Raw genomic sequence first — 25,905 nt, forward strand, 5'->3', positions numbered from 1 at the left:
ATGTGTCATCAACTCCGCGAATGAAAATTGCCAGTTGTGCAACATCTGTAATGTCCGTGCCTTCATCAATTGCAACTGAAAACACAATAAATGACTTTACTTTTTGCTTCAACTGTCTGTCCAAATCCGCTGAAAGATCAGAGATCCTGTCGCAACTGTGTTTCTTGTCAGGCTGATATTTGCACAGGCCTGGCGCTTTTCAGGGCACACAATCTCCGATGCCTTCATCATACATGTTTTTACAAATTCACCCTCACTAAATGGTTTTCAAGCTAGTGCAATTTCGTTAGCAATGAGGTAGCTAGCTTTCACTGCAGCGTCACTGATGTCTCTGCTGTGAGTAAACACAGACTGCTGTTTCTTCAGACCCGCCAACAGTTCATTCACCTTCTCTCTTCTCCGCTGTCCTTGAAAGTTGTCATATTTGTCGGCATGAAGACTCACATAGTGGTGACAGAGGTTATATTCTTTCAGCACTGCAACATGCTGGGAACACACCAAACATACAGCTTTCCCATTCACTTCCATGAATAAATAGGAGGATGACCATTTTTCTTGGAACACTCTGCACTCTGCATCCACTTTTCTCTTTTTTGACAGAGACAAAGCACATCAGGTTTAAATTTCGCGGGCAAAACAAAGTAGCTCACAGTTGCTATTGCGCCATCCAATGGACACAATTGGAACAGCAGTTTCTTTATTGAAAAATTGCAGCTCATTTTTATACTTTACAAAATCATCTCACGGGCCGGATTAAACCCATTTGCGGGCCTGATCCGGCCCACGGGCCGTACGTTTGACACCCCTGATTTATACATTCATTAAATACCTCTAATAATAAATCTTTAATGTCACTCCAGAAATGTCTGTAAAATTCAGTAATGATTCCGTCGGGACCTGGTGATTTACCGCTCGCCATTTGGGAAACAACAGTATCCAATTCAGCTAAAGAAATTTCAGACTCATTGAGATTTTTAAAGTTTGCATCAATTTGAGGAATTCCGGTTTACTTGACTGCGGTCAAGACATAAAGGAGGTTCTTTTCAGGAAAAGCCTCGGAGCCCACTCAAGTTGAACTGCTCACTCCGCCATCTTCCCAGAATCAACCCCAAATTTGAAGCGTGGTCTGGTGTACACTTCATGGTCCCATATATCCCACAATTCATAGCGTGGCGGTGAGTGTGGATAATTTTGCCGAATAATATGGCTGAAGTGGGGCGGCTGAAGAGTGAACTGTCAAAAGTAAGTACTGAATATTATGTCACTTATTTATGTGAGAATGTTTAATAATGAGGAACATTAAAACATTACTGTTGGCCACATGTCGGCAAAGTTATGTGACATTAGCGATGTTTGTACTTTCAGCCTTAACTTGGTTTTAAAGCCTTTAAAATATAATAATACAATAGCTGACCTTAATCTTACAGAGAATGTGATGATTTTATGGATAATTAAAGTCAGTCATATATCCACAAACACAACAAGCTGAAAGTCAGTGATGCTGCTCGGTTTGCAGTCCTGAATATGACGGCACAAGCAGGATTCACTGCACTGTTAATGTTAGCTATGTTATATTGCTGCCTCTGTTCGGTGGTGTCGAGCCAAACGGACTTTAACGTGTGTTTGAACGAGCTGACGGTTCACTCGTTAAGCTGAAAGAAAGATGCTTTAATCACAGGAGTCACACATGTGTCCACTGGACCATCTGGGAACTCTTCTTGTTTAGCACTCGTAATAACACAAACACTAAATCCTCCTTCTCTTGTGCTGTTTTGTAGCAGTGTATACACCTGAGACTGTCACCTGTCTGTCTGTCCTGCACTCTCTCTCTGTTTCTTTCTCTCTGATTGTGGAATAAAAGTATGAACATGTATTTATAAGTTACACTTGTGTTTGAATCCTGCAGCTTATCACACATTTGATTTCCATGTGTGACAACTGCAAGTGTCCAGAGTGAGGACAGACTGAGGGACCCACTGCTGCACATCATCTGTGAGGCTTTGCACCCCTGATGATCCACCAGGACAAACTCAGCAGTGTGTGAGGAAGAGGAGGAGGAAGAGCCAGCAGCAGCTGACAGATGGAGAGAATAGACAGACTGTTCCCTGTTTGTGAAGGACTGCTAGGAAAGTTTAACATAACTAATTATCTGTCCTGAATCAGTCTTATTAGGTAATGTTCAAATAATGTTATCATCCCAGTGTTTTCAGTGTGGGAGAAAGTACTCAGGGCCTTCAAGTTACACACTATGAAAGGCAGCAACAAGTTTAATATTAATTTAATATATAATCTCAGCCTCAGATACTCAACTGATCAAAGTGATGTCATAAAAAATGAATGACCAACAAAACATTTTTTCTCCTTCATTTCTGTCACACAAAGCTGTATGAAACGTTTCTCGCGGTTAGTATCATGGTTGCTAGGCAACCTGAGCAGCACGACGAAGTCTAGACCGTCCCATTTCACAAGCCTCTCACTTCCGCACTTCTCGTACTTATAGTACCGTACGTAGCACGCGAACTGCGCGTACTAGGAAGTATGCGGTCGCTGGATTGGGACACAGCCATGACGGGGAAACAGAATGGAACACAAAGAGGGAAACGAGACACAAGGACTCATACAAGCACACAAACACAGACACACGGAGGGAATCTAATAATCAAAATCTAAACAGAACAACCCAGCACTATACTATAAACTCAAGACTAACAAAGTGCATTTGTTAGGACATAAATTATAATAATGACAAAAACACAAGAAAACTCAAAACACTGGGAGAAATGACCCAGGACCATGGAGGCAAATCATCAGCTTTGCCTCTGAATTTATCTGGAGGAAGAGTTTTCAGTGGGAAACATTTCTTCATTCATCCAAGTGACTTTTTCAGTCTCAGCTGACTGCAGCTTTCCCCAACCTTATAAACAGTACATTTGCACAAGGCCCTGAGTAAATGTGGTTATCCCAGCTGGACTTTTGTCTACGCTGGAAAGGCTCCTAAAAAAAGCTCCAGCCGATCCAGGAGAGAAGGACAACCGCTGCCCAAGCAAAAACCTGCAGTGATCCCATATGTGTCAGGAGTATCGGAGCAGCTGAGACGCATTTTTTCTAAACACCGGGTCTCTGTGGCTTTTAAACCCCAAAACACGCTGCACCAAAAACTGGTCCACCCCAAGGATCGGGTCCCCCGACACAAACAGAGTAACATAGTGTACGCTGTTAAGTGCCAGGAGGATTGCCAGGATTTATACATCGGGGAAACCAAACAACCTCTGGCGAAGCGGATGGCACAACACAGAAGAGCAACCTCATCAGGCCAGGACTCTGCAGTCTATTTACACCTACAGGCCAGTGGACACTCTTTCAATGATGAGGATGTACACATCCTGGACAGGGAGGAACGCTGGTTTGAGGGCGGAGTCAAGGAGGCCATTTACGTGAAAAGGGAAAGACCATCTCTGAATCGAGGAGGGGGCCTAAGGGTACATCTGTCACCATCTTACAATGCTGTGATTGCAGCCATTCCCCAACTCTCTGTGAATGGGACTCATGGCCATTGATCAGTGTTCTTTGATCAGTGGGTTTTGGTCAGTGGTTGTTGATCAATGGTCATGGGAATTTGCATAATTATGATTAAGGAACTGACCTCACAGCCCATTGTGTCAGGGGGCGGGTCTGTGTCTCAGCGTTTTTAGTTTATGTGGTATTTTTGATTTCTTAAGTTAATATTTAGTTTGCGTGATGTTGTTAGTTTGGTTATAGTTCAGTTATTTTGTATTTTTGATTACTTATGAAATAATGTTAAGTTCTAGTATTATTAGTTTGTCTGAGTCTGGTTTATGTTCCTTGTGGGTCTCTGTGTTTATGAGTTGTTTCCTGTCTTCTGTCTCGTCTTTAACGTGTGAGTTATGTCCTTGCCTTCGTCCCGCTTCGTCTCCTTGTGTTCCACGCCTCCCCATTTGTCATGTGTTTCATGTCTGCATGCTGCATTGTCTCACTATGTTTCCTGTGTTAAAGACTAACGAGGCTGAAGAGTGGTGCTGAGTAGTTTATCATCACCTTCTGTTGAGTTGGAACATTAATTCTGTTAAACCTGCTTCCTGCAATAGGAGCAAATATCCAATGAAAGCAGAGCAGCAGAAAGACGTGCTGAGTGTAAAGCTGTCAGCAGGGGGAATAACACAGGGCTGTGAATGAGTCCTGTCACTGTGATCAGGCTCCTCCTTCTAATCCACCAACTTAGTGTTGATGAAGACTAAACAGAGAGATCACAGCTTCTTTATACTTGCTGTAGCTCACAGTTACTCTACACTGCAGATATGACGCCTCTGTTCATCTCAGTGCTGCTGGCTGCTATGTGCCTCGGTATGAACACAACTCTGTTTCTTTGATATCAATCCAACATTGACATGATTCTTTAACAGCACACTGATACTGTTTGTTGGTGTTTTACAGAATGCAGAGCACAAAAAGACAACGTGCTGCAAGCAAAAGGAGAAGAGACTGCTGCTGCAGGAGGCACAGTAACACTTGGCTGTCTCTATAACAGCAGCAGCTCATCAAATCATTATCTCTACTGGTACAAACAGGATGGAAACAACAGCCCCAAATTCATCCTGAGTCGCTTTTAGTGTTGGTGAAGGAAAACAGAGGCTGGAGACAGATTTTCATCCACACTGGATTCCAGCATCAGATCAGTTCCTCTGAAGATCCAGAAGCTTCAGCTGTCTGACTCTGCTGTGTACTACTGTGCTCTGCAGCCCACAGTGACAGGAAACACCAAAACTCTGTACAAAAACCTTTGGAGCAAAGACAACAGAATACTCCACAACATCCACTAGAGGGAGCCACACACTGTTAAACCTCTGATTCTTGTGTCATTGGACTGATGACAAAGACAACAGAGAAATGAAGCAGTAAAGATCAGAGACAGAGACAGAGCTGCTGTGGAAGCACAAAACTATTTGATTGGCTGATCCAATTAGTCCTATCACTTCTCTCTAAAGTCTAAAAGAAAAGTTGATGCAAACACAAAAATCATAGAACCATGAAATGAAGTGATATTCAATGATACTGTGCTCTGTGCTCCAGGCCTGGTGCCATAACAGTAGGACTGTAGACAGTAACTGCTCACCGGACTTACAGGCCATTCCAATTAGGTGTAGGTCCTTCTGTCTACCTTGCGAGCTAACTGCAGCCATACTTATCATTGTTTACATCATCCCTGATGCTGAGGTTTGCTCAACACTCAATCACCTCCAACTTATTATCAGCAAACAGCAGCGAGAGCACTCTGAGGGCGTCCATGTTGTTGTTGGGGACTTTCATGAGGCATGTTTGAAATCTGTACTCCCCAAATTCCACCAACATGTTAAATGTCCTACCAGGGGACAGGACACTGGACCATGCTTGCAGAGCGACACCCCTCTCCCACCTGGGTGTCATGGTCCTGGCTCAGTGACCCAGTGTTTTATGTTGTTTATTATTAATAGTCTTTTTTTGTCTTATTTTGAATCTCTAGTCTTTGGTTTCGGTGTTATTTATTGTTCTTAGTCTTTGGTTTCTGTCTCTGTGTTCCCTGTCAGACATATCCCCTCGTCAACTCCGTGTTGTTTCCTGTTTTACTTCTGTGTCCTACATCACTGCTCTGCTTAGCGTCCATTGTCTCGTTATGTGTGCTAATCTTTGTGAGGAGAGAAACTGGAGAGAAGGGGCAGATGTCGGCCAGGACGTGCCGTTCTCTCTGTGTGGATACAATCCAACAGGAAAGGATTGAAAGAAACAGCTGAAATCCAAATCTTCTTGACTTTATAATCCTACACGTCAAAAATGTTCAGGGAAAAAGACAAAACTTTCACTGTACTGGCCTTGGTTGCTCCTCTGGTGTAACTTGCTCTGATTTCTACCCGTGGGCTCCGTGGGCCAAATCTTCGAATCATTCCAAGAACCAGAGGAAGCGGCAGCCCCAAAAGCTCCTGGGTGCCTTCTTTTATACTTCTTTGCCATCTTGCCTCCCCCACTCTCTCCTCTGGACACGACAGCTTCTGAGATTACATCTGGTCTCATCCAATCATTGCTGCTGACGTCTAATCGACCGATGTCCAGCTTATCATACTCTCTGAGTTTATTACATACATGACTTAAAACAAAGCTTCAACTTTGAAATCACTTCATCTCATTTTCTTCTTTTCTATGTTTTACTTCACATAATTTGCCAAGAATTCAATCACACATGAAGGTTCAGTCAGATATGAACATTTTATGGACATAAATATGATTTAATTACTTCAAATTAATTTATCATGAACTCCGTCTCACATGAACACATCTCTTTAATTCAGTTATGTAGGAATACTCTCTCACTTTAAAACGATAAATCAAACTTTCCTCTGATGAAACACTACAGACCTCAGAACACTCTGTGCCGTTTACATTTATTTTTGTTGCTCCCTCCTCAAACACATCTGGATAATGAGCAGAGTGAACATTTTTATGTGGTTTATAGTGATGCATGTCAGAGTTTACATGGATGAATGATGCTTGGATCTGTGAGCACAATGTTGTACAGCAGTCCAGCTTCCTGTGGCTTAGTTCATCAGACTTTGGAACATTTCAGATCTTAAGGGTACGAATGAACTTCAACATAGTTAACATAAAGAAAGTCTGGCTGACTCAACAAAAGCTAAAATCCCAGTCAGAGAAAACGGTGTCATTACGATGGATGTGAACTTTTGATTAAAGCTTTGATGATGATATAATGATAAAACATCTATAAAAAAACATCAAAAAATACTCATAAAAAGCATCACAGCTGAAAGTATCATAAAAGATTAATGCTGAAGAAAGCTGTTAATCTGATGATTTAGTGCATTGAGCAGTAAAATAAACATTTTAATGTGATCATTATTTTCTCTTTGAGTGTGCGCTCAGCTCTCATTAGAGCTCCGAAACGCTGAACTGGACCCATGTAAACATTAAAGCTTACAGTCCCAAAGCCTGATAAAAGATTTGCTTTAGTCTGTAGCAAACTGAAATTCATTTGATTGTGTTTGTGTTTTTGTAACAGCTACAATTCATCCATCCATCTTCTTCCACTTATCCGGGGCCGGGTCGCGGCGACAGCAACCTAAGCAGAGAAGCCCAGACCTCCCCCAGCCAAGAGATACAGGCTACGTCCACACTAATGCGTTTTTGTTTTAAAACACATTGTTCTCTCTCCATTTTGGCCTCCTGTCCACACTGAGACGGCGTTTTCACTGATGGAAAACGCAGCGTTTTGAAAACGCTCTTGAAAACGGTGCTTTCACGCCGCAGTGTGGACAGTGAAAACGGAGACTTTCTAAAACGATGAGCCGCAGCACCAGTCCATCTCGCTTCTCCCGTCACAAGTTACCATGGTGATGTAGCCAGTTAAAAAACAAAGAACATGTGTGATGCAAACTTCTGACTTTTACAACAACATGGCTTCTCCCTTGTGTGACATATTTACATGTGCCCAAAAAGTATTACGATGTCTGAAAGCTTCCCCACATGTTTCACAAAGATATGGTTTCTCACCTGTGTGGATTCTTATGTGAACTCTTAAATGAGAGTGCATTCTGAACCATTTCCCACACGTTTTGCATTGATATGGTTTCACACCTGTGTGAATTCTTGTGTGCGTCACTAAATTACGATTATTTCCAAACCTTTTCCCACATGTTTTACAAGTATATGGCTTCACATCGGAGTGCGTCCTTAGGTGCTTCTTCAAAAAGCTACTGCATCTGAACATTTTTCCACACACTGTACAAGCGAACGGTCTCTCACCTGTGTGGATTGAATAATGACTCTTCATTAGATAATTAAACTTAAAGGCTTTTCCACAAACATCACATTTTACAGACGTACTACTTTTATCAAAGTTACAGTGACTCCCTGACATAGTGGGATTTTCTGCATTGTTGTGACTTTTGTGTCTTTCTCTACTTGACCTTGAATCTGCGTTCTTGTTTCCTCCTGGATCTTGACTGTCAGCTACAGCAGAGCTGTGAGCGAGGAGCTGCTCCCTGTGCTCTCCTTCCTCAGCAACAGTCACCATAAAGGTATCCGTCTCCTCCTTCAGTCCCAGCTGCTCTCCCTCCTGACTGCTGCACAGTTCCTCCTGTTCCTCTTTAATCTGTGGAGGTTCTGGTTCCTCCTGGTTCCAGAGCTGCTGCTCAGGGAGAACCTTCTCCTCCTCCTTACAGACGGGCTGCTGTGGGACGTCTGGAGGGACAGAAGGAGATAAGAAAAAGAAAAATGTGGTAGAAAATCATCTGAGTAAATATTACTAATAAAGTATAATAATAAAGGAGAATGGCCACAGATTCAGGCTGCGAGAGTGAATTGTCCCACTCCAGAATAAAGCTCATCAACAGAGGGACATCAGCAGTAAGGGCAGAGCGAGGTTGAACTACCAGCTGCTGTAGAAAAGCTGTAATAAATATACTGCAATGAGCTGATAAATAACCTGTGAGGTCTCAATGGACCCTAATCTGTAATCTGTAAGAACTGAGAAGTTGAATAATTCACTGAATTAAGTAAAAATGAGTTGCTGACAAATTTTACTAAATGGAAGCAGGTGCAACAAATCAAATGTGAGTTACATCCGACATTCTCCAGCATGTTTATAATGACATCACATCACAGGAAATAGAACTTTTGATCTTCTCGATTCATCTCCATAATGTTCATCAGAACTGCTTTGATCCTTTGTTCATTACGTGCTGCTGGCTTTTGGTTGGCTCCCAGCACATTCTAGCTTTAGCTTCAACCACTTTGCCTTAGTTAGCTTCTTTGAAATGACCATAGGTTTTTTTATTAAGAATGTTTTCATGGACATGCCCTAATAGCTAAACTTAGGGAAAGTTTGCATCTTCACTCACAGTGAAAAGCTTCCAAGCTAACAGCATGTTAGCATGTGACAATTTGGCTAAACCAAATGGCCAACTGCGGCCCGCGGGCCATTTTTAATTGGCCCGCAAGTAATCTTATAAATAGAATAGAATAGAATATGGCCCGCACTTCAACTTTTGCTTGAGTGTATTGCATTTCTTAGCTTTAACACCAGGGGGAGCTACTGTTGATCAAGGCAGTTGCTCCACCAAAAAGGACAATCACAGAAGAAATTTACCCCAAGTTACCAAACATGGGAGAACCAAAGAAGCTAAGGTAGAAAGTGAGTGCAGAAAATTTCAGACACGGTGGGAGAGTGAATATTTCTTCAAAGAATTCAAGGGGACGTGTCTGTTTGATCTGCACTGAAACTGTGGCAGTTATGAAAGAGTATAATGTACGACGTCATTATGAAACCAAACATCAGGCCTATGCATCCTGATGCTGAGCGAGAGCAGAAAGTAAAGCAAATGGTAGCTCTCCTGCAGGGTCAGCAACAGTATTTTTTTTGTGCTGAAATTGTCCAGGAAAAGGCTCCAATAGCAGCTATGAGGTCGCCCAACTCATCGCAAGACATGGCAAGCCTTTTTCAGATGGAGACCTCATAAAACGCTGCCTCGTTAAAGTCACCGAAATAATGTGCCCGGAAACAGTGCAGGACTTCAACAACGTCAGCATGTCCAGAAATACAGTTGTGCCACGCACTGAAGACTGTCAGCCAACTTTAAACTGCAACTGTCTGATAAAGCTGTGCTTTTGATTTTTACTTCATCGCATGCGATGAGAGCACCGATGCCACAGACGCCGCACAGCTGCTAATGTTTTTTTGCGGGGAGTGGACGAGAGCACGAGCGCTTTAGGTGAGTAAAAAATATATTCCACAGTACCCGTGTGTTAATAAGCATGCATGTGCAGGTACACATGCTTCAAATATCAATAATGCGCATCAATTCTGTCACTACCCTGCTTTTGCGCACCACTTTCTTATTATATCGTTTTCTTGTTAACACACAGAGTACACACCGCTGTGCACAGCGCACGCGCACGCAAAGTCAGCTGATCTCATCTGATGCAGATCTGCTCCTTGATCAAGTGACATTTGTCTGGATTTTTGGCACGAGTGGCGTACGATGAGCACCGCGGCTGGATGGCCTGATTTACATACCCAGCGCAGCTGATACTCACCAGAATAATTTACTAAAATTATATGCACTCCTGTTATTAAGTCCAGTTCAGTCTGTTAATGTTGATAACCGTTTCAAACGAACGTTAACAGGTGTGTTGCTAAGCCTAAGAACTTAAATAACAAGCTTGAAATGTCCCCGTCCCATTTTCCCCTTTATTGTTTTTTCTCTGTGCTGTAAATCTTCTGTCCAAGAAGAAATCTGCTGCTGTTCTGAGAATGAGCTACCAAAGCTTTTTCTGAAGAAATCAATAAAGATCCATTTATGGAAAGCTGTGATGAAGGCAGTTTTGTCTTTAATTATATTTAACAATATAACATATTTGACCACTTTTAAGTGATTTTTCTAACTTTAATACGCTACAGTTAAGGTTATATACCTAATTTCTAGTAAGTGGCCCAGCCCCTCCTATATTTTTATATATGTGGCCCTCAGTGAAAAAAGTTTGCACACCCCTGATTTAGGGCTGTTCGATATAATGATATATTTCTCGCATTCTCGGGAAGTCCGGACTCCCGTGTGAACTTACGAAGTCCGGACTGGCAACACGAGTATTATGAAATGGCCCATGAGTAAAATTCATCCCTCAGAGTGACACTCACCTGTCCTGCGCAGCTTTATTTGGGGTTTCCAGGTGATATCCAGCAGTCTGCGCTGACGCTCCATCTCTTCCTCGTACTGCACAGGATCATTATGAACTTCAGTCTCCTCCTTCAGTCCCAGCTGCTCTCCCTCCTGACTGCTGCACAGTTCCTCCTGTTCCTCTTTAATCTGTGGAGGTTCTGGTTCCTCCTGGTCCACACTGGAGCTCCTCTCCTGGTTCCAGAGCTGCTGCTCAGGGAGAACCTCCTCCTCCTCCTCACAGACCTGCTGCTGTGGGACGTCTGGAGGGACAGAAGAAAGAAGTCACAACCACAGAAACATTAACAGGACTTTACAGCATGACTGCGCCGCTCATGTATGTGAGAGTTCAGCCATCCAATCAGCTGTAAGTCACTGATGTCAGATCTGCATTTATTCAGATAAAGACAAACATCTGGAAGGTAAAGCCACCTCAGCACAGCAGCAGTTCATAATTTCAATATTAGGTTTGATTGTGCCGAGGCTGCACATTAAACTCTGTCACTTCTTTCAGTCACGTCCGTGACTCTGAACAACAACATGCTGGACTTTGTTTTTCTCACACGAGTGTAAACGTGACCACAGGAACCGTGCACATGTGCGACTTTAGCTTTTATGACAATCATCACAAAGGGCCCGAGCGCCCACTCTGACGTCACTGATGGAGAAATAAAAAAGACTGATTGTTATGACATTAACACTGAACTCTTTACAGCTCTGCAGAAGAAGAAGAAGGAGGAAATCAAGGAAAAACCTTTTCAGGCTAGATTACTGAGTTTAGGAGGTGCACCTGAACGCACCATCAAACACACACGTTTCACCGCCAAACAAAAAGTTTTTCAAACGATTCACAGGATTGAGTGATGGATCCAGGTCAGAGAAAAGGCTCAAATCCAGGCTGATTTCAGCGCCTGCTGTTTGAATGGAGCACAGTGCAGTCCTGTCCTCTGTTTGCTCTTTGTTAGCTCACATCTCCAAAAAGTCCTCACAATCAGAAATGTCCCGCAGAGCTGTGATTAGGATCCTCCCTCAGAGGGACACTCACCTGTCCTGTGCAGCTTGATTTGGGGTTTCCAGGTGATATCCAGCAGTCTGCGCTGACGGTCGATCTCTTCCTCGTACTGGACGATCGTTTTTTCAAACTCCAAGAATATTTGTTCAGCAGCAGCAGTTAGTCGCTCGTTGATAAACTCTCTCAGATACTGAACTGAAGGCATTGTTACTGCCACAGCACACACACTCGGCTCACACAATCAGCTCACACAATCAGCTCACACACTCGGCTCACACTACACAACACACCCGGGTCAGTAACGGTAATGGCGCCTTTCCTTTATTTACTTCCGCCTGTGTCACGTGGTGAGGTTCCGGCAGAGCACGAGTGTTGCCTTTAGTTCCTCTTTAACGTGTCAGTTTGTTGCAGTAAATGAATAAATGATTGTGAGCAGCAAGGCTGCAGTGAGAAGAGAAAACAGATCCATAATGAATTTAACTCCATGCAGGCTGTGGAATAAAAACAAAGGAAATTATTTTCACTGTTTAGCTTTCAGTGCTGACTTTCAGACAGACAAGCTGTTATCAGGATTCAACAGGACACATCGCATGAGAACAAAAGCAGCTCCTCCTCCTCCTGACTGCAGAAACCTGTCTGACTCCAGCTGTGAACATCAGACCACTCACAGCTAACTCCCAGTGAACATCACTTCCAACATTTCTCCTCTGGAAACATGGAAAAACTGGCTGTGATTTGGATCTTTGCAGCTCTCGTAGGTACGTATGTTTCTGACAGGAACACCTGAAATTCAAAGACATGTTTACAGCGTTACAGATCCAGTTTGGATTTTCTTTGAGCTCACTGTGTTTTTCCAATGATGGACATGTGACTGTGGAACAGAGCTGTAAATATAACATGTTGTTTCATCAGCAGGTAACAGCTTGGAAGATGATATTACTGCCAGCAGTGCTGAAGTGTTTTCATCAGAGGGCCGTACAGTTACTGTGTCCTGTAACTATTCAGTTAAAGCCCAGAATCTCCAGTGGTATCGACAAGATCCTGGATCAGCTCCTCAGTTCCTTCTCCTCATCACTGATACGAGTGAGCCGAGTGTGGTGAGAGCAACCCCCCCCAAACCCTCGACTGACTGCTGCACTGAACAAGGAGAGAAATCGAGTCAATCTTCAGATCTCCTCTGCTGCAGTGACAGACTCTGCTGTGTACTACTGTGCTCTGCAGCCCACAGTGACAGGAAACACCAAAACTCTGTACAAAAACCTTTGGAGCAAAGACAACAGAATACTCCACAACATCCACTAGAGGGAGCCACACACTGTTAAACCTCTGATTCTTGTGTCATTGGACTGATGACAAAGACAACAGAGAAACGTGACTATCCAGTTCTGGGACCAGGAGTTGCAGTTTTAACAGTCGTCCACACCAGCTTATTATTTTTGTTTTTGATAATTTTTTTTAATTTTTAAAACATATTTTTTCCAACATTTAAAACAAAAAAACAAACCCCAAAACAACCAAAACAAACAACCATGCACTTCACAAACACCACAGGTACCAAAAGCTGGAGTTGATTAGAGTTTACAAATCTGGGTCCAGTTTAGTCCAATCTGGCTTCGCAAAGTGTTCCAAGAAGGGGTTCCAGACACTCCCAAGAGAATCTGTTGAGTCTTTGCTGAACTTTTTCATTAGTATTATGGACATCATGTCTGTTACCCACAACTGAAAGGAAGGAGTGGGGGACTTCCACTGCCTCAGGATTAGCCTCCTGGCAGCAATCAAACCTACTTCCAATGGCCGCTGCACTTTAAACGGGAGCAGCTCTGACGTCAGAGAACATCCAAAAATGACAAGTTCAGGTTCAGGCTGCACAGGTTTCATATACAGGGAGTGCAGAATTATTAGGCAAGTTGTATTTTTGAGGAATAATTTTATTATTGAACAACAACCATGTTCTCAATGAACCCAAAAAACTCATCAATATCAAAGCTGAATGTTTTTGGAAGTAGTTTTTAGTTTGTTTTCAGTTTTAGCTATTTTAGGGGGATATCTGTGTGTGCAGGTGACTATTACTGTGCATAATTATTAGGCAACTTAACAAAAAACAAATATATACCCATTTCAATGATTTATTTTTACCAGTGAAACCAATATAACATCTCCACATTCACAAATATACATTTCTGACATTCAAAAACAAAACAAAAACAAATCAGCGACCAATATAGCCACCTTTCTTTGCAAGGACACTCAAAAGCCTGCCATCCATGGATTCTGTCAGTGTTTTGATCTGTTCACCATCAACATTATGCAGCAGCAACCACAGCCTCCCAGACACTGTTCAGAGAGGTGTACTGTTTTCCCTCCTTGTAAATCTCACATTTGATGATGGACCACAGGTTCTCAATGGGGTTCAGATCAGGTGAACAAGGAGGCCATGTCATTAGTTTTTCTTCTTTTATACCCTTTCTTGCCAGCCACGCTGTGGAGTACTTGGACGCGTGTGATGGAGCATTGTCCTGCATGAAAATCATGTTTTTCTTGAAGGATGCAGACTTCTTCCTGTACCACTGCTTGAAGAAGGTGTCTTCCAGAAACTGGCAGTAGGACTGGGAGTTGAGCTTGACTCCATCCTCAACCCGAAAAGGCCCCACAAGCTCATCTTTGATGATACCAGCCCAAACCAGTACTCCACCTCCACCTTGCTGGCGCCTGAGTGGGACTGGAGCTCTCTGCCCTTTACCAATCCAGCCACGGGCCCATCCATCTGGCCCATCAAGACTCACTCTCATTTCATCAGTCCATAAAACCTTAGAAAATCAGTCTTGAGATATTTCTTGGCCCAGTCTTGATGTTTCAGCTTGTGTGTCTTGTTCAGTGGTGGTCGTCTTTCAGCCTTTCTTACCTTGGCCATGTCTCTGAGTATTGCACACCTTGTGCTTTTGGGCACTCCAGTGATGTTGCAGCTCTGAAATATGGCCAAACTGGTGGCAAGTGGCATCTTGGCAGCTGCACGCTTGACTTTTCTCAGTTCATGGGCAGTTATTTTGCGCCTTGGTTTTCCACACGCTTCTTGCGACCCTGTTGACTGTTTTGAATGAAACGCTTGATTGTTCGATGATCACGCTTCAGAAGCTTTGCAATTTTAAGACTGCTGCATCCTCTGCAAGATATCTCACTATTTTTGACTTTTCTGAGCCTGTCAAGTCCTTCTTTTGACCCATTTTGCCAAAGGAAAGGAAGTTGCCTAATAATTATGCACACCTGATATAGGGTGTTGATGTCATTAGACCACACCCTTCTCATTACAGAGATGCACATCACCTAATATGCTTAATTGGTAGTAGGCTTTCGAGCCTATACAGCTTGGAGTAAGACAACATGCATGAAGAGGATGATGTGGACAAAATACTCATTTGCCTAATAATTCTGCACTCACTGTATGCTTTGGAATACCAGTCAAATATTTTAGACCAAAAGCCTGTTAATGAGGGAGAAGACCAAAAGGCATGGAACAACGTACCTTCTGCCAGTCTGCACCTGTCACACATTGGGGAGACAGAAGGATAAATGTTGGGCAGTCTGAGCTTAGAATAGTGTAGCCGGTGGAGGATTTTAATTGAATTAACTGGTGTCTAATGTTCAGGGAGCAAGAATGTATTTTAGACAGACACTTACTCCACATAGATTCAGGCACCTTCATCCCCCATTTATTCTCCCAAGCCTGCCTAATCCCAGCTGTATGCACTACAACAGAAGTACCAAATAACTGTACAATTTTTGTGATATGATGTCTGGAATCAGGTCTTGAGTATTTTGTAGATGCCATGTTCTGACGGTAGAGTTGCAAAATCTTTAAACTTGGACTGGATGTAATGCCTGACCTGCAGATATCTATATAAATGTGAATGCAGCAGATTATGTTTCCCTTTTAGTTGACCAAATGAAGAACATTTGTTATCAATATACAAATCCTTAATAGACACTAAACCCTTTTCTCTCCAGTCATGAGAATTCTTATCTTGCCAAGGAGGCATAAAATCATGATTAAAACATATCTGTACAGATGTGTCTGGCAGTTCCAAAAATCTTCTACTCTGATTCAAGATTCTAATGGTTTGTTGTAATTAAAATATTAGCAGCCCAGTAATAATGTCTGAAAATTGGCAGGTCCAGCCCTCCGTCTGTCTTGGATTTCTGCAAATGCACTTTAGAGATTCTGGCCCTTTTGCCATTCCAAATATAGGACGTTGGCAGCTAATTCATGTGGTTCTGTAGGTCAGTCTGTACGGACAGCACCGACTGGAACTTGGCCTCAAAAGCATCAAACCGTTCATCAGGTTTCTCCAGGATTGATTCAGATATTGTCTTACATATTTCCTGGCATATGTTCTACATTTCAATCTTGTCATCTGTGGTGACAACTTTAGGCTCAGCCAAAGCCCTGCTAGCGCAGCTATCATTAGCACCAAGCGAGAGCTCAAACCCACGCGTCTACATCATACACATGTGCACTAGCCTTCCACACCAGCTTGTTAATCTACCAAAGACCCAGACAGAGTTTTCATTCATTTCAAAGCCTGAAAGGTGTTTTATTTGTTATCATCTATCGTCCACCTGGGCCTTACACAGAGTTTCCATTGGTGGAGGGACTCAACCAAACTGGAGCAGGGCCAAGCGGTGGGTTTGGTGACTCACCCCCAGTTGCCACAGACGCCTCCCCAGTAGGGTGTGGTCCACGAGGGCTGTGTGGTCACCGGCCATTGGACCAGCCATTGAGAGTCACAGCACATAAATGTGTTGGAGCTGCAAGCTGTGGTCCTGCCATGGTCACAGCAGCCTACATGAAGAGGTGGGGGGCCTAAGCTCCCCCCTCCTCTCCAGGATGGCTACTCGGCTGTGGCAGTGGGATCACCTCCTGTTCCACTCACTGAGAGCAGTTCATGTTCCAGGGCCACTGAATACGGCATCGAGTTCTGGAGAAACAGAGACACAAAAAGAAAACTGATGATGATAAAATTAAAAGTTTGATTCATTTTAGTATTACTGCATTTATAACTGTTGAATGATTGTGGCTGAGCTGGGTGCTTAGTTAAAGTGTGTGCGCTAGAACATAAAGGATCATTCTCCAGTAAAAGCAGTAAAAGCAGCTTAAAAATGATCCAACAACTAAAACTGGTCCATTCAGAAAAGAGCTGCTGTTAAAAAAGTGCTTCTGCTGGTGTTCTTGTGGTCAGCAAGCAAACTAATGAAGCTCTGCAATGTGAAAGTGTTATTCACAAGCACACAAAAGGTGCTCTCTAAAACCTTAAACACCAAACAGTGTGAACTTTCCATTTAAATGAAGGAAGAAGAACTGTTTTTAAGGATGACTGGGACATAAAGTTTAACAGGACAGCATATACAGCACTTATTTTTCACTGAATAATGAAAGAGGCAGCTTTCTGCAAGAAGTCTACACTGACCTTTCACCCTTCAGTAAAGGCTCAAACTTGTATATAACTATTGCACATTTCTGAGGAGGAAGAGGAAGTGAGAGAAGTGAAACTCAAAGAGGAGACAGAGGGCGACATCATCCAGTAGGCGGTGCTCTCCTTCTGCACTGTGTTCAACCATTGTGTCAATAATAAGTGCTGCTGTGAAGAGAACAATTCTCAGACTGAATGTTGAACATCAGCTAGTTTCTCCTGTTGATTGAAACCTTGTTGTACAGATGGAACATTGGCTGTGGATTATTCTTGCTGCTCTTTTCTTTGGTAAGATACAAACATCAACATGTTTCCTCTGCACACGATTCACAACAAGGACAGAAAGAGGAGATTTAATCATTTACACTGTGGAACTTTTCAATAACTTCAATCATGTTTATTGATCCATCTCTTCCTCTGCATGTTCTGTTCTTCCTCAGAGTGTAAAGGAGAAGACAAAGTGATCCAGGAACAAGGAGATGTCATTGCTGCTGAAGGAGACACAGTTACACTTGGATGTAGATTTGAAACCAGTGACCCAGGCCCGACTTTGTTCTGGTACAAACAGAAAAAGAACGGCTCGCCAAAACTTTTAGTTCGACGTTTTTTTTTATCAGTAGATAATTCTGAACCAAAAGACAGATTTGATGCCGAAGTCGACAAGAAAGAAAAGTCAGTTCCTCTGAAGATCCAGAAGCTTCAGCTGTCTGACTCTGCTGTGTACTACTGTGCTCTGCAGCCCACAGTGACAGGAAACACCAAAACTCTGTACAAAAACCTTTGGAGCAAAGACAACAGAATACTCCACAACATCCACTAGAGGGAGCCACACACTGTTAAACCTCTGCGGTTTGTTTCATTCAGTTTCATTTGGCAACAGTGGGAAGGAAAAACTCCTTTTTTTACATGAAGAAACCTCCAGCAGAACCAGACTCATCTGGTGACCAGTTCGGGTGATGGGAGGAAGACAGGACAGAGAAACACTGTGGAGGAGAGCCAGAGATTAATAATAACTAATGATTCAATGCAGAGAGGTGTATAAACACATAGTGGGTGAAGAAGAAACACTGAGTGCATCATGGGAATCCTCCAGCAACCTACAGCTATTGTAGAGTTGTTGTTTATGAGGGGAGTAGATGAAGAGGAAATTATGGATGTAGTTACACCCTTTAACTCCACGAAATCAACTGACTGTGATGGCATTGATATGCACTTAAAGATATTTTTGGATGTATTGTGAAACCATTTACCTACATTTGTAATCTGTCATTACAAAGTGGTTTATTTCCTGATAAGATGAAAATTGCAAATGTAGTTCCAATATATAAACCTGGAGACAAACATCTTCTCACAAACTATCGGCCCATCTTTTTGCTACCGCAGTTCTCTAAGATACTGGAAAAAATATTTTACAATAGATTATATGACTTTATCAAAACAAAACAAAACAATGTAATATATGAACAGCAGTATGGATTTAGACCCAAAAGGACCACAACACATGCCTCAACAGAGTTTATAGATACAATAACAACTGCTATTGAAAACAAAGAATATGCTGTCGGAGTTGTCTTTTAGATTTAAAGAAAGCATTCGATACAGCTGATCACAACCTTTTACTTAACAAACTATGTACATATGGGGTCAGAGGGGTGGCATTATTATGGGTAACAGTTACCTTAAAAACCATAAACAATTTACCCAAATAAATGTCATAAAGTCAGAACTGAAACCTGTTGTGTGTGGGGTTCCCCAAGGATCAGTTTTGGGGCAGCTGCTTTTCATATTGTATATCAATGAGATATGTGCTATGTCACAGGTGTTGAAAATATTATTTGCAGATGATACAAACTTACTGTGCTGTGGAAGTAACTTGGAACAACTTCTCAATGAACTAGAAAAGGAATTAACCCTTTAAACCCTAACCCGTCACCGGTGACGGTTAGCATTTTTAGCAAGGGTAGGCAACTCCAGGCCTCGAGGGCCGGTGTCCTACAGGTTTTAGATCTCACCCTGTGTCAGCACACCTGAATCAAATGATTAGTTCATTACCAGGTGTAGCACTTACGTGGAGTTATATAAAGTACCAAGGTAATGAGTAATTTGGGCTAGTATCAGAAGATTAAGAACGACTCTTAGAGCTCTGGTACATGAATGGCAGAGAAACCAGACAACACAGTTGTGTGGCTTAAAAGTACTTTAGTGATGTTAAGACTTTTAAAAGAATTTTGTAACCACACAGTATTACAACAGGTTTAAACAGAACTTCAAGTATAAAATTTTCCCCCAAAGTAGCAAAAAATAGAATAAAAATAAAATTGTGCACAAGTAAAAGAATTAGTCTTTTTTAAGTCCAAGTGGTACCGGTGGGGCCCATGACAAACGGGTGTATTGCAATAGAGTCCGTCCGATGAGGAGTGTGTGTGTGTGTATGATTGTCTCTCCTACTGTACTACTTGTACAGTAGAGGATTGCAGTCCATCAATGTGCAAATGAGTGTGTGTGTGTGTATATATATATATATATATTTATATACATACATATGAGGGGCCGTACAAGCCAAAATTCATTCTTTCACTCTCACACACATACATTCTTCTTTCACACACATATATATTTTCACTCTCACATACATACATTTTCACTTCACATACATACATTTTCATTTATGCATTCCTACATTTTGCTCTCATTTACATGCATTCAATATGCATTTAATCTCACAAATAATATATGTATGTAAGCAGAGAATGCATACATGTCAGAAGAAAATATATGTATGTGAATGAAAGAGTATAGTGGAAACGGAAGGAGTTTAATGGAAACGGAAGGCTGGGTGTCTGTACCGCTGTGATTGGCTGAGAAGCACGCGGGTCACTTTCAAGTGTCTGACAGCATGGAGGGGAGAAGAAACTCGAGTTCTTCAGCAAGCTATCGGGGTTTTAAGAAATATTTTATCATCTCCTGAAACGGTCGCATCGTTGTCCTCGTCACTTGATCGAGATGGGACGGGCTCAACTTTTTTTTTTATGCATGCGCTCAGAATAGTGGCACAAAAATAACGCCACAGTAACCCAGAAAGAGTAATATTTCAAACTCCGCCACTCTGTGCTTCTCTGCCACTGCCTCGTTTGAGTTTTGGACGAAATGGATTCTGAGATATTGCATTTCGTCATTTCGAGCTGATTGGAGACCAGAACAGCCAATCAGATATTTTTGCATCCAAGTCTGTGATTGGCTGGTTTTGTGGCACAAAAAATAACGCCATAGGTCACAAAATAAACTTTTAAGATATTTTCATGCGAGAATGGTGCTGTGTAAACTTCAAATATCTGCTTGATTCATCAAGACATCACATATTTCCATAAGTGCTCTAACATTTTCGGAGATGCCTGTTACCTATGGCCTTATTTTTGTCCCACTATTCTGAGCGCACCTAAAAAAATTTGAGCGCATGTAAAAAAAAAAAAAGTTGAGCCCGTCCCATCTCGATCAAGTGACGAGGACAACGATGCGACCGTTTCAGGAGATGATAAAATATTTCTTAAAACCCCGATAGCTTGCTGAAGAACTCGAGTTTCTTCTCCCCCTCCATACTGTCAGACACTTGAAAGTGACCCGCGCGTGCTTCTCAGCCAATCACAGCGGTACAGACACCCAGCCTTCCGTTCCATTAAACTCCTTCCGTTTCCACTATACTCTTTCATTCACATACATATATTTTCTTCTGACATGTATGCATTCTCTTCTTACATACATATATTATTTGTGAGATTAAATGCATATTGAATGCATGTAAATGAGAGCAAAATGTAGGAATGCATAAATGAAAATGTATGTATGTGAGAGTGAAAATATATGTATGTGAGTGAAAATATATGTGTGTGAGAGAAAAATATATGTGTGTGAGTGAAAATATATGTATGTGAGAGTGAAAATATATGTGTGTGAGAGTGAAAATATATGTATGTGAGAGTGAAAATATATGTGTGTGAGAGTGAAAGAATGAATTTTGGCTTGTACGGCCCCTCATACACACACATATATGTATATATATATATAGACAGTGTTGGGGAGTAACGGAATACATGTACCGCCGTTACGTATTCAGAATACAAAATATGAGTAACTGTATTCCGTTACAGTTACCGTTTAAAAAGGTGGTATTCAGAATACAGTTACTTTGTTGAAATAAATGGATTACACGGCGGTACTTCCCTGTTTCATATTGTCGCGGGTCAGGACTGTTTGGGTTTGTTTGACAGCTACGTTCTGTTGTTCCAGGCGGCAGCGTTGCGGTTGCCATGGTTACAGGGTGACGCTCTCTCTGTGTGTTTCCTGGGTGAGAGCGCGCTTTTGTTGTTGTTGTTGTGCTAAGCTAAAAGGCAGAATGCTACAGGCATGGCCCTAAAGAATGTAGCCTCATGGGCAGTGTAGTCCGTGCTGCAGCGAGAATGGACTACCATACACGTTATGTGTCTGTGAGCGAGGAGGGAGAGAAAGGAAAAGTCCGAGCTGTCACGGAGCAAAACGGGAGCTGGAAGCATGTAAATATAATAATAACCACTGCAGCCAAGAAGAGTGCCTGACGAGCCCAGCTGTAAGTAAGCTATTAAGACTCAACTGTACACTGTGTTCGTGTTTTCCTCCTGAAAAAATAAGTTCCGTTGGAGCAGCCTTTCAACGCCTCTCTCTGTCTCTGGCAAGCAAAGTTGACCCAGACAACAAAGTAAAGCTATTTTTCGGCTACCAGCCCGACACGGAACCCGAAGTATTAGTCAGAGGTCCCTTTACTACGGTTCGCAGCCGCGGACCTTCAGTAACAGTAATAAATCACAGCAATAGGACATTCACGTAGTTGTAAACAGCATGATAATATATTAAGTAATCCAAAGTATTCAGAATACGTTACTCTCATTGAGTAACGTAACGGAATACGTTACAGAATACATTTTGGGGCATGTATTCAGTATTCTGTAATGGAATACATTTTAAAAGTAACCTTCCCAACACTGTATATAGATGCTTGGCTACAAGTTGAACAGCCACAAGGGGCAGTACCCTCCATGGAAAAGGAGGCTAGAGGCTAAAATCAAGGTAGCACGAAGGGAGGTCAGCCAACTATCGGAGTTGCAGAAAGGTACAATGAAGAAGGTGCCTAAGAAATACAGCAAGCTGTCCATACCTGAGGCCTTGGAAACTGCCAAGCAAAGACTCACAGCCTTGGCCAGCCGCTTGAGGAGGTACACCAGAGAGATAGAAGGCAGGAGAATAAACCAGCTGTTCTCCACAGAACCAGCAAAGGTGTACTCTTAGTGGCAAGGGAACAATAAGAGAACAGCACCACCAAGGAGACGGAGCAATACTGGAAGAGCATATGGGAGAAGGATGCAACCCATAATGGCAATGCTCAGAGGCTAGTGGATCTGAGGGCAGACCATAGCAACCTCCCTGAACAGGGTCCAGAAACCATCACGGTGGCAGACATCCAAGCAAGGTCCTCTAGTATGAAGAGTTGGACAGCACCAGGCCCCGACATGGTTCACGCCTACTGGCTGAAGAAGCTGACTGCACTCCACGAGCGTCTGGCAGCACAAATGAACCAGCTGCTAGTTAGCGAGAGACACCCGGAATGGCTAACCGAAGGTCAGACGGTCCTGATCCCCAAGGACCCCAAGAAGGGACCGGTCCCATCCAACTACCAACCAATAACCTGCCTCAGCACCACGTAGAAGCTCCTGTCAGGCATCATATCGGCTAAGATGAACAGGCACATGGGTCAATACATGAGCGGGGCACAGAAAGGGATTGGCAAGAATACCAGACGTGCAAAACACCAGCTACTGGTAGACAGGACAGTCAGCTGAGACTGCAAGACCAGACTGACCAACCTGTGCACAGCCTGGATTGATTACAAGAAGGCCTATGACTCAATGCCCCACTGCTGGATACTGGAATGCCTAGAACTGTACAAGATCAACAGGACCCTAAGAGCCTTCATCAGGAACTCAATGGGGATGTGGCGCACAACACTAGAGGCCAACTCCAAGCCCATAGCACAAGTCACCATCAAGTGCGGGATCTACCAAGGAGATGCTCTGTCCCCACTGCTGTTCTGCATAGGCCTGAACCCCCTCAGTGAGATCATTAACAAGACTGGCTACGGATACCGACTATGGAACGGAGCGGTTGTCAGCCACCTCCTGTACATGGATGACATCAAGCTGTATGCCAAGAGTGAACGAGACATCGATTCACTGATCCACACTACCAGGATATACAGCAATGACATCAGGATGTCGTTCGGACTGGAGAAGTGTAGTCGGATGATAACAAAGAGAGGGAAGGTAGCCAGAACTGAGGGGATTGAACTACCAGAAGGCAACATTGCAGACATAGAGGACAGTTACAAGTACCTGGGGATCCCGCAGGCGAATGGGAACCAGGAAGAGGCCGCTAGGAAAGCTGCAGCCACCAAGTACCTGCAGAGGGTCAGGCAAGTCCTGAGGAGTCAGCTGAACGGTAAGAACAAGATCCGGGCCATCAACACCTACGCCCTGCCCGTGATCAGATACCCTGCTGGGGTAATAGGCTGGCCAAAGGAGGAGATAGAAGCCACTGACATAAAGACAAGAAAGCTCCTGACCATACATGGAGGGTTTCACCCCAAGTCCAGCACCCTGAGGCTGTACGCTAAGCGGAAGGAAGGGGGCCGGGGACTGGTGAGTGTCAGCACCACAGTCCAGGATGAGACAACGAACATCCAAGAATACATTGGGAAGATGGCCCCAACTGACCGAGTGCTCAGTGAATACCTCAGGCAGCAGAAACCCAAGAAAGAGGAGGGAGACGAGGAACCATCATGGAAGGACAGGCCCCTGCACGGTATGTACCACCGGCAGATAGCGGAGGTGGCTGATATCCAGAAATCCTACCAGTGGCTGGACAAAGCTGGACTGAAAGACAGCACAGAGGCACTAATCATGGCAGCACAAGAACAAGCTCTGAGTACAAGATCCATAGAGGCTGGGGTCTATCACACCAGGCAAGACCCCAGGTGCAGGCTGTGTAAAGATGCCCCAGAGACAATCCAGCACATAACAGCAGGGTGCAAGATGCTAGCAGGCAGGGCATACATGGAACGCCATAACCAAGTGTTCGGCATAGTGTACAGGAACATCTGTGCCGAGTATAACCTGGAAGTCCCGAGGTCAAAATGGGAGATGCCCCCAAGGGTGGTGGAGAATGACCGAGCTAAGATCCTGTGGGACTTCCAGATACAGACGGACAAAATGGTGGTGGCTAACCAACCTGACATAGTGGTGGTAGACAAACAGAAGAAGACGGCCGTAGTGATCGATGTAGCGGTTCCGAATGACAGCAATATCAGGAAGAAGGAACACGAGAAGCTGGAGAAATACCAAGGGCTCAGAGAAGAGCTCGAGAGGATGTGGAGGGTGAAGGTAACGGTGGTCCCCGTGGTAATCGGAGCACTAGGTGCGGTGACTCCCAAGCTAGGCGAGTGGCTCCAGCAGATCCCGGGAACAACATCGGAGATCTCTGTCCAGAAGAGCGCAGTCCTGGGAACAGCTAAGATACTGCGCAGGACCCTCAAGCTCCCAGGCCTCTGGTAGAGGACCCGAGCTTGAAGGATAAACCGCCCGCAGGGGCGTGCTGGGTGTTTTTTTTTATTTTATTTTTTATATATATATATATATCGTCTCCTAGGATCTTGGGTTGGCTCGCCATCCAGGAACACTCTGGGTTCTGGAAACGCTGACCTGGTCTTTGGATTCGTCCCATATAAAAAACCTGACCTATAAACAATGGTCAAATATATGTCACGAACAATTTAAGAATAACGCTCACAAATTAAACTAAAGTAGTGTCACACTGCAGTAACTACTATTCAGATCAGCTATCATCAACTCAATCATCATCAGTTCAGTCATGTTGTACAATGTTAAAATATCAAGGTTCAAAGTTCAAAGTATCAATGTTCAAAATTTCACAGTATCAAGGTTCAATACTTGTTTGTAACTTGCAGTAAGATTAAAGATTATCTACAAGGCTTCAAACATTCAGGAATTATAGTCACCATATAATTCACTTTTCATGATAAACATTTATTACATCCATCAAAATAACACGCTACATATATATAAAATCACAAATAAATAAGTATATTACCCCTTTTAAGAAATGGAGCGATACACAAATGCTTATCAGAACTGAACAAAGTGCAAATAATCAATTTCAATAACATGTAAACAAAAGGACTCAGGCTACGAATAGGACTATTAAAATAGATGTGCTTAATCCCGCTTGTACCATAGGCCTATTAGCACAAGTGGAAATACACTAAAAATTACTTCCAAGTATTCAATATTAAGTATTGTAAAACAACGGATTGACATCAAAAAATTAAACAGGAAGCAGGATAAAGTCTGCTTACAATTATCTCTCATAAACCTATTTTAAGCTGCTTTAACCATTTACAGCTTTTCACATGTTAATGACTTGGTTAATGATCTAACTATCATAACAACAGTGCGTTTCAGAGACACCCAACAACTGTACCCACGCTCCGCACATCACGTGTCTGATTAGCCACATTTAGCTTACCGCCGTCGAGTGCTCAGCATTTACGTGAAGCCACAGCTCAGTAAACCTTCCGGTTTCGCTCTGCCCTCTACGACAACAAGTGCAA

At 43.0% G+C, this 25,905-nt stretch overlaps 1 protein-coding gene, 1 pseudogene and 1 gene segment (V, D, J or C); 2 read left to right on the forward strand and 1 right to left on the reverse strand.

Annotated features, from left to right (window-relative positions):
- Positions 1-7,159: 7,159 nt before the first annotated feature.
- On the reverse strand, positions 7,160-12,037 carry LOC120434396 (zinc finger protein 543-like). 3 transcript variants are annotated; one of them, XM_039602461.1, is made up of 4 exons: positions 11,764-12,031; positions 10,700-10,981; positions 7,971-8,244; positions 7,692-7,806 (listed from the first exon to the last, which is right to left on the reverse strand). In XM_039602461.1, the coding sequence occupies exons 1-4, from the start codon at positions 11,933-11,935 to the stop codon at positions 7,803-7,805; spliced, it is 732 nt and encodes a 243-aa protein (XP_039458395.1). In that variant the 5' UTR covers positions 11,936-12,031; the 3' UTR covers positions 7,692-7,802. The 3 variants fall into 3 exon arrangements, with proteins under 3 accessions (XP_039458394.1, XP_039458393.1, XP_039458395.1); XM_039602460.1 differs by having other exon boundaries at positions 7,160-8,155; positions 10,869-10,981; positions 11,764-12,037; XM_039602459.1 differs by having other exon boundaries at positions 7,160-8,244; positions 11,764-12,037.
- Positions 12,038-13,191, forward strand: LOC120434159 (annotated as a pseudogene).
- A 4,106-nt stretch (positions 13,192-17,297) lies between these two features.
- On the forward strand, positions 17,298-18,022 carry LOC120434408. The segment is given in 2 exon segments: positions 17,298-17,483; positions 17,636-18,022. Coding segments are annotated over 2 exon segments (423 nt in total).
- The last annotated feature ends 7,883 nt before the right edge of the window (positions 18,023-25,905 follow it).

This window comes from Oreochromis aureus, linkage group 18, assembly GCF_013358895.1.
Source record: "Oreochromis aureus strain Israel breed Guangdong linkage group 18, ZZ_aureus, whole genome shotgun sequence".
Classification (NCBI taxonomy): Eukaryota; Metazoa; Chordata; class Actinopteri; order Cichliformes; family Cichlidae; genus Oreochromis; species Oreochromis aureus.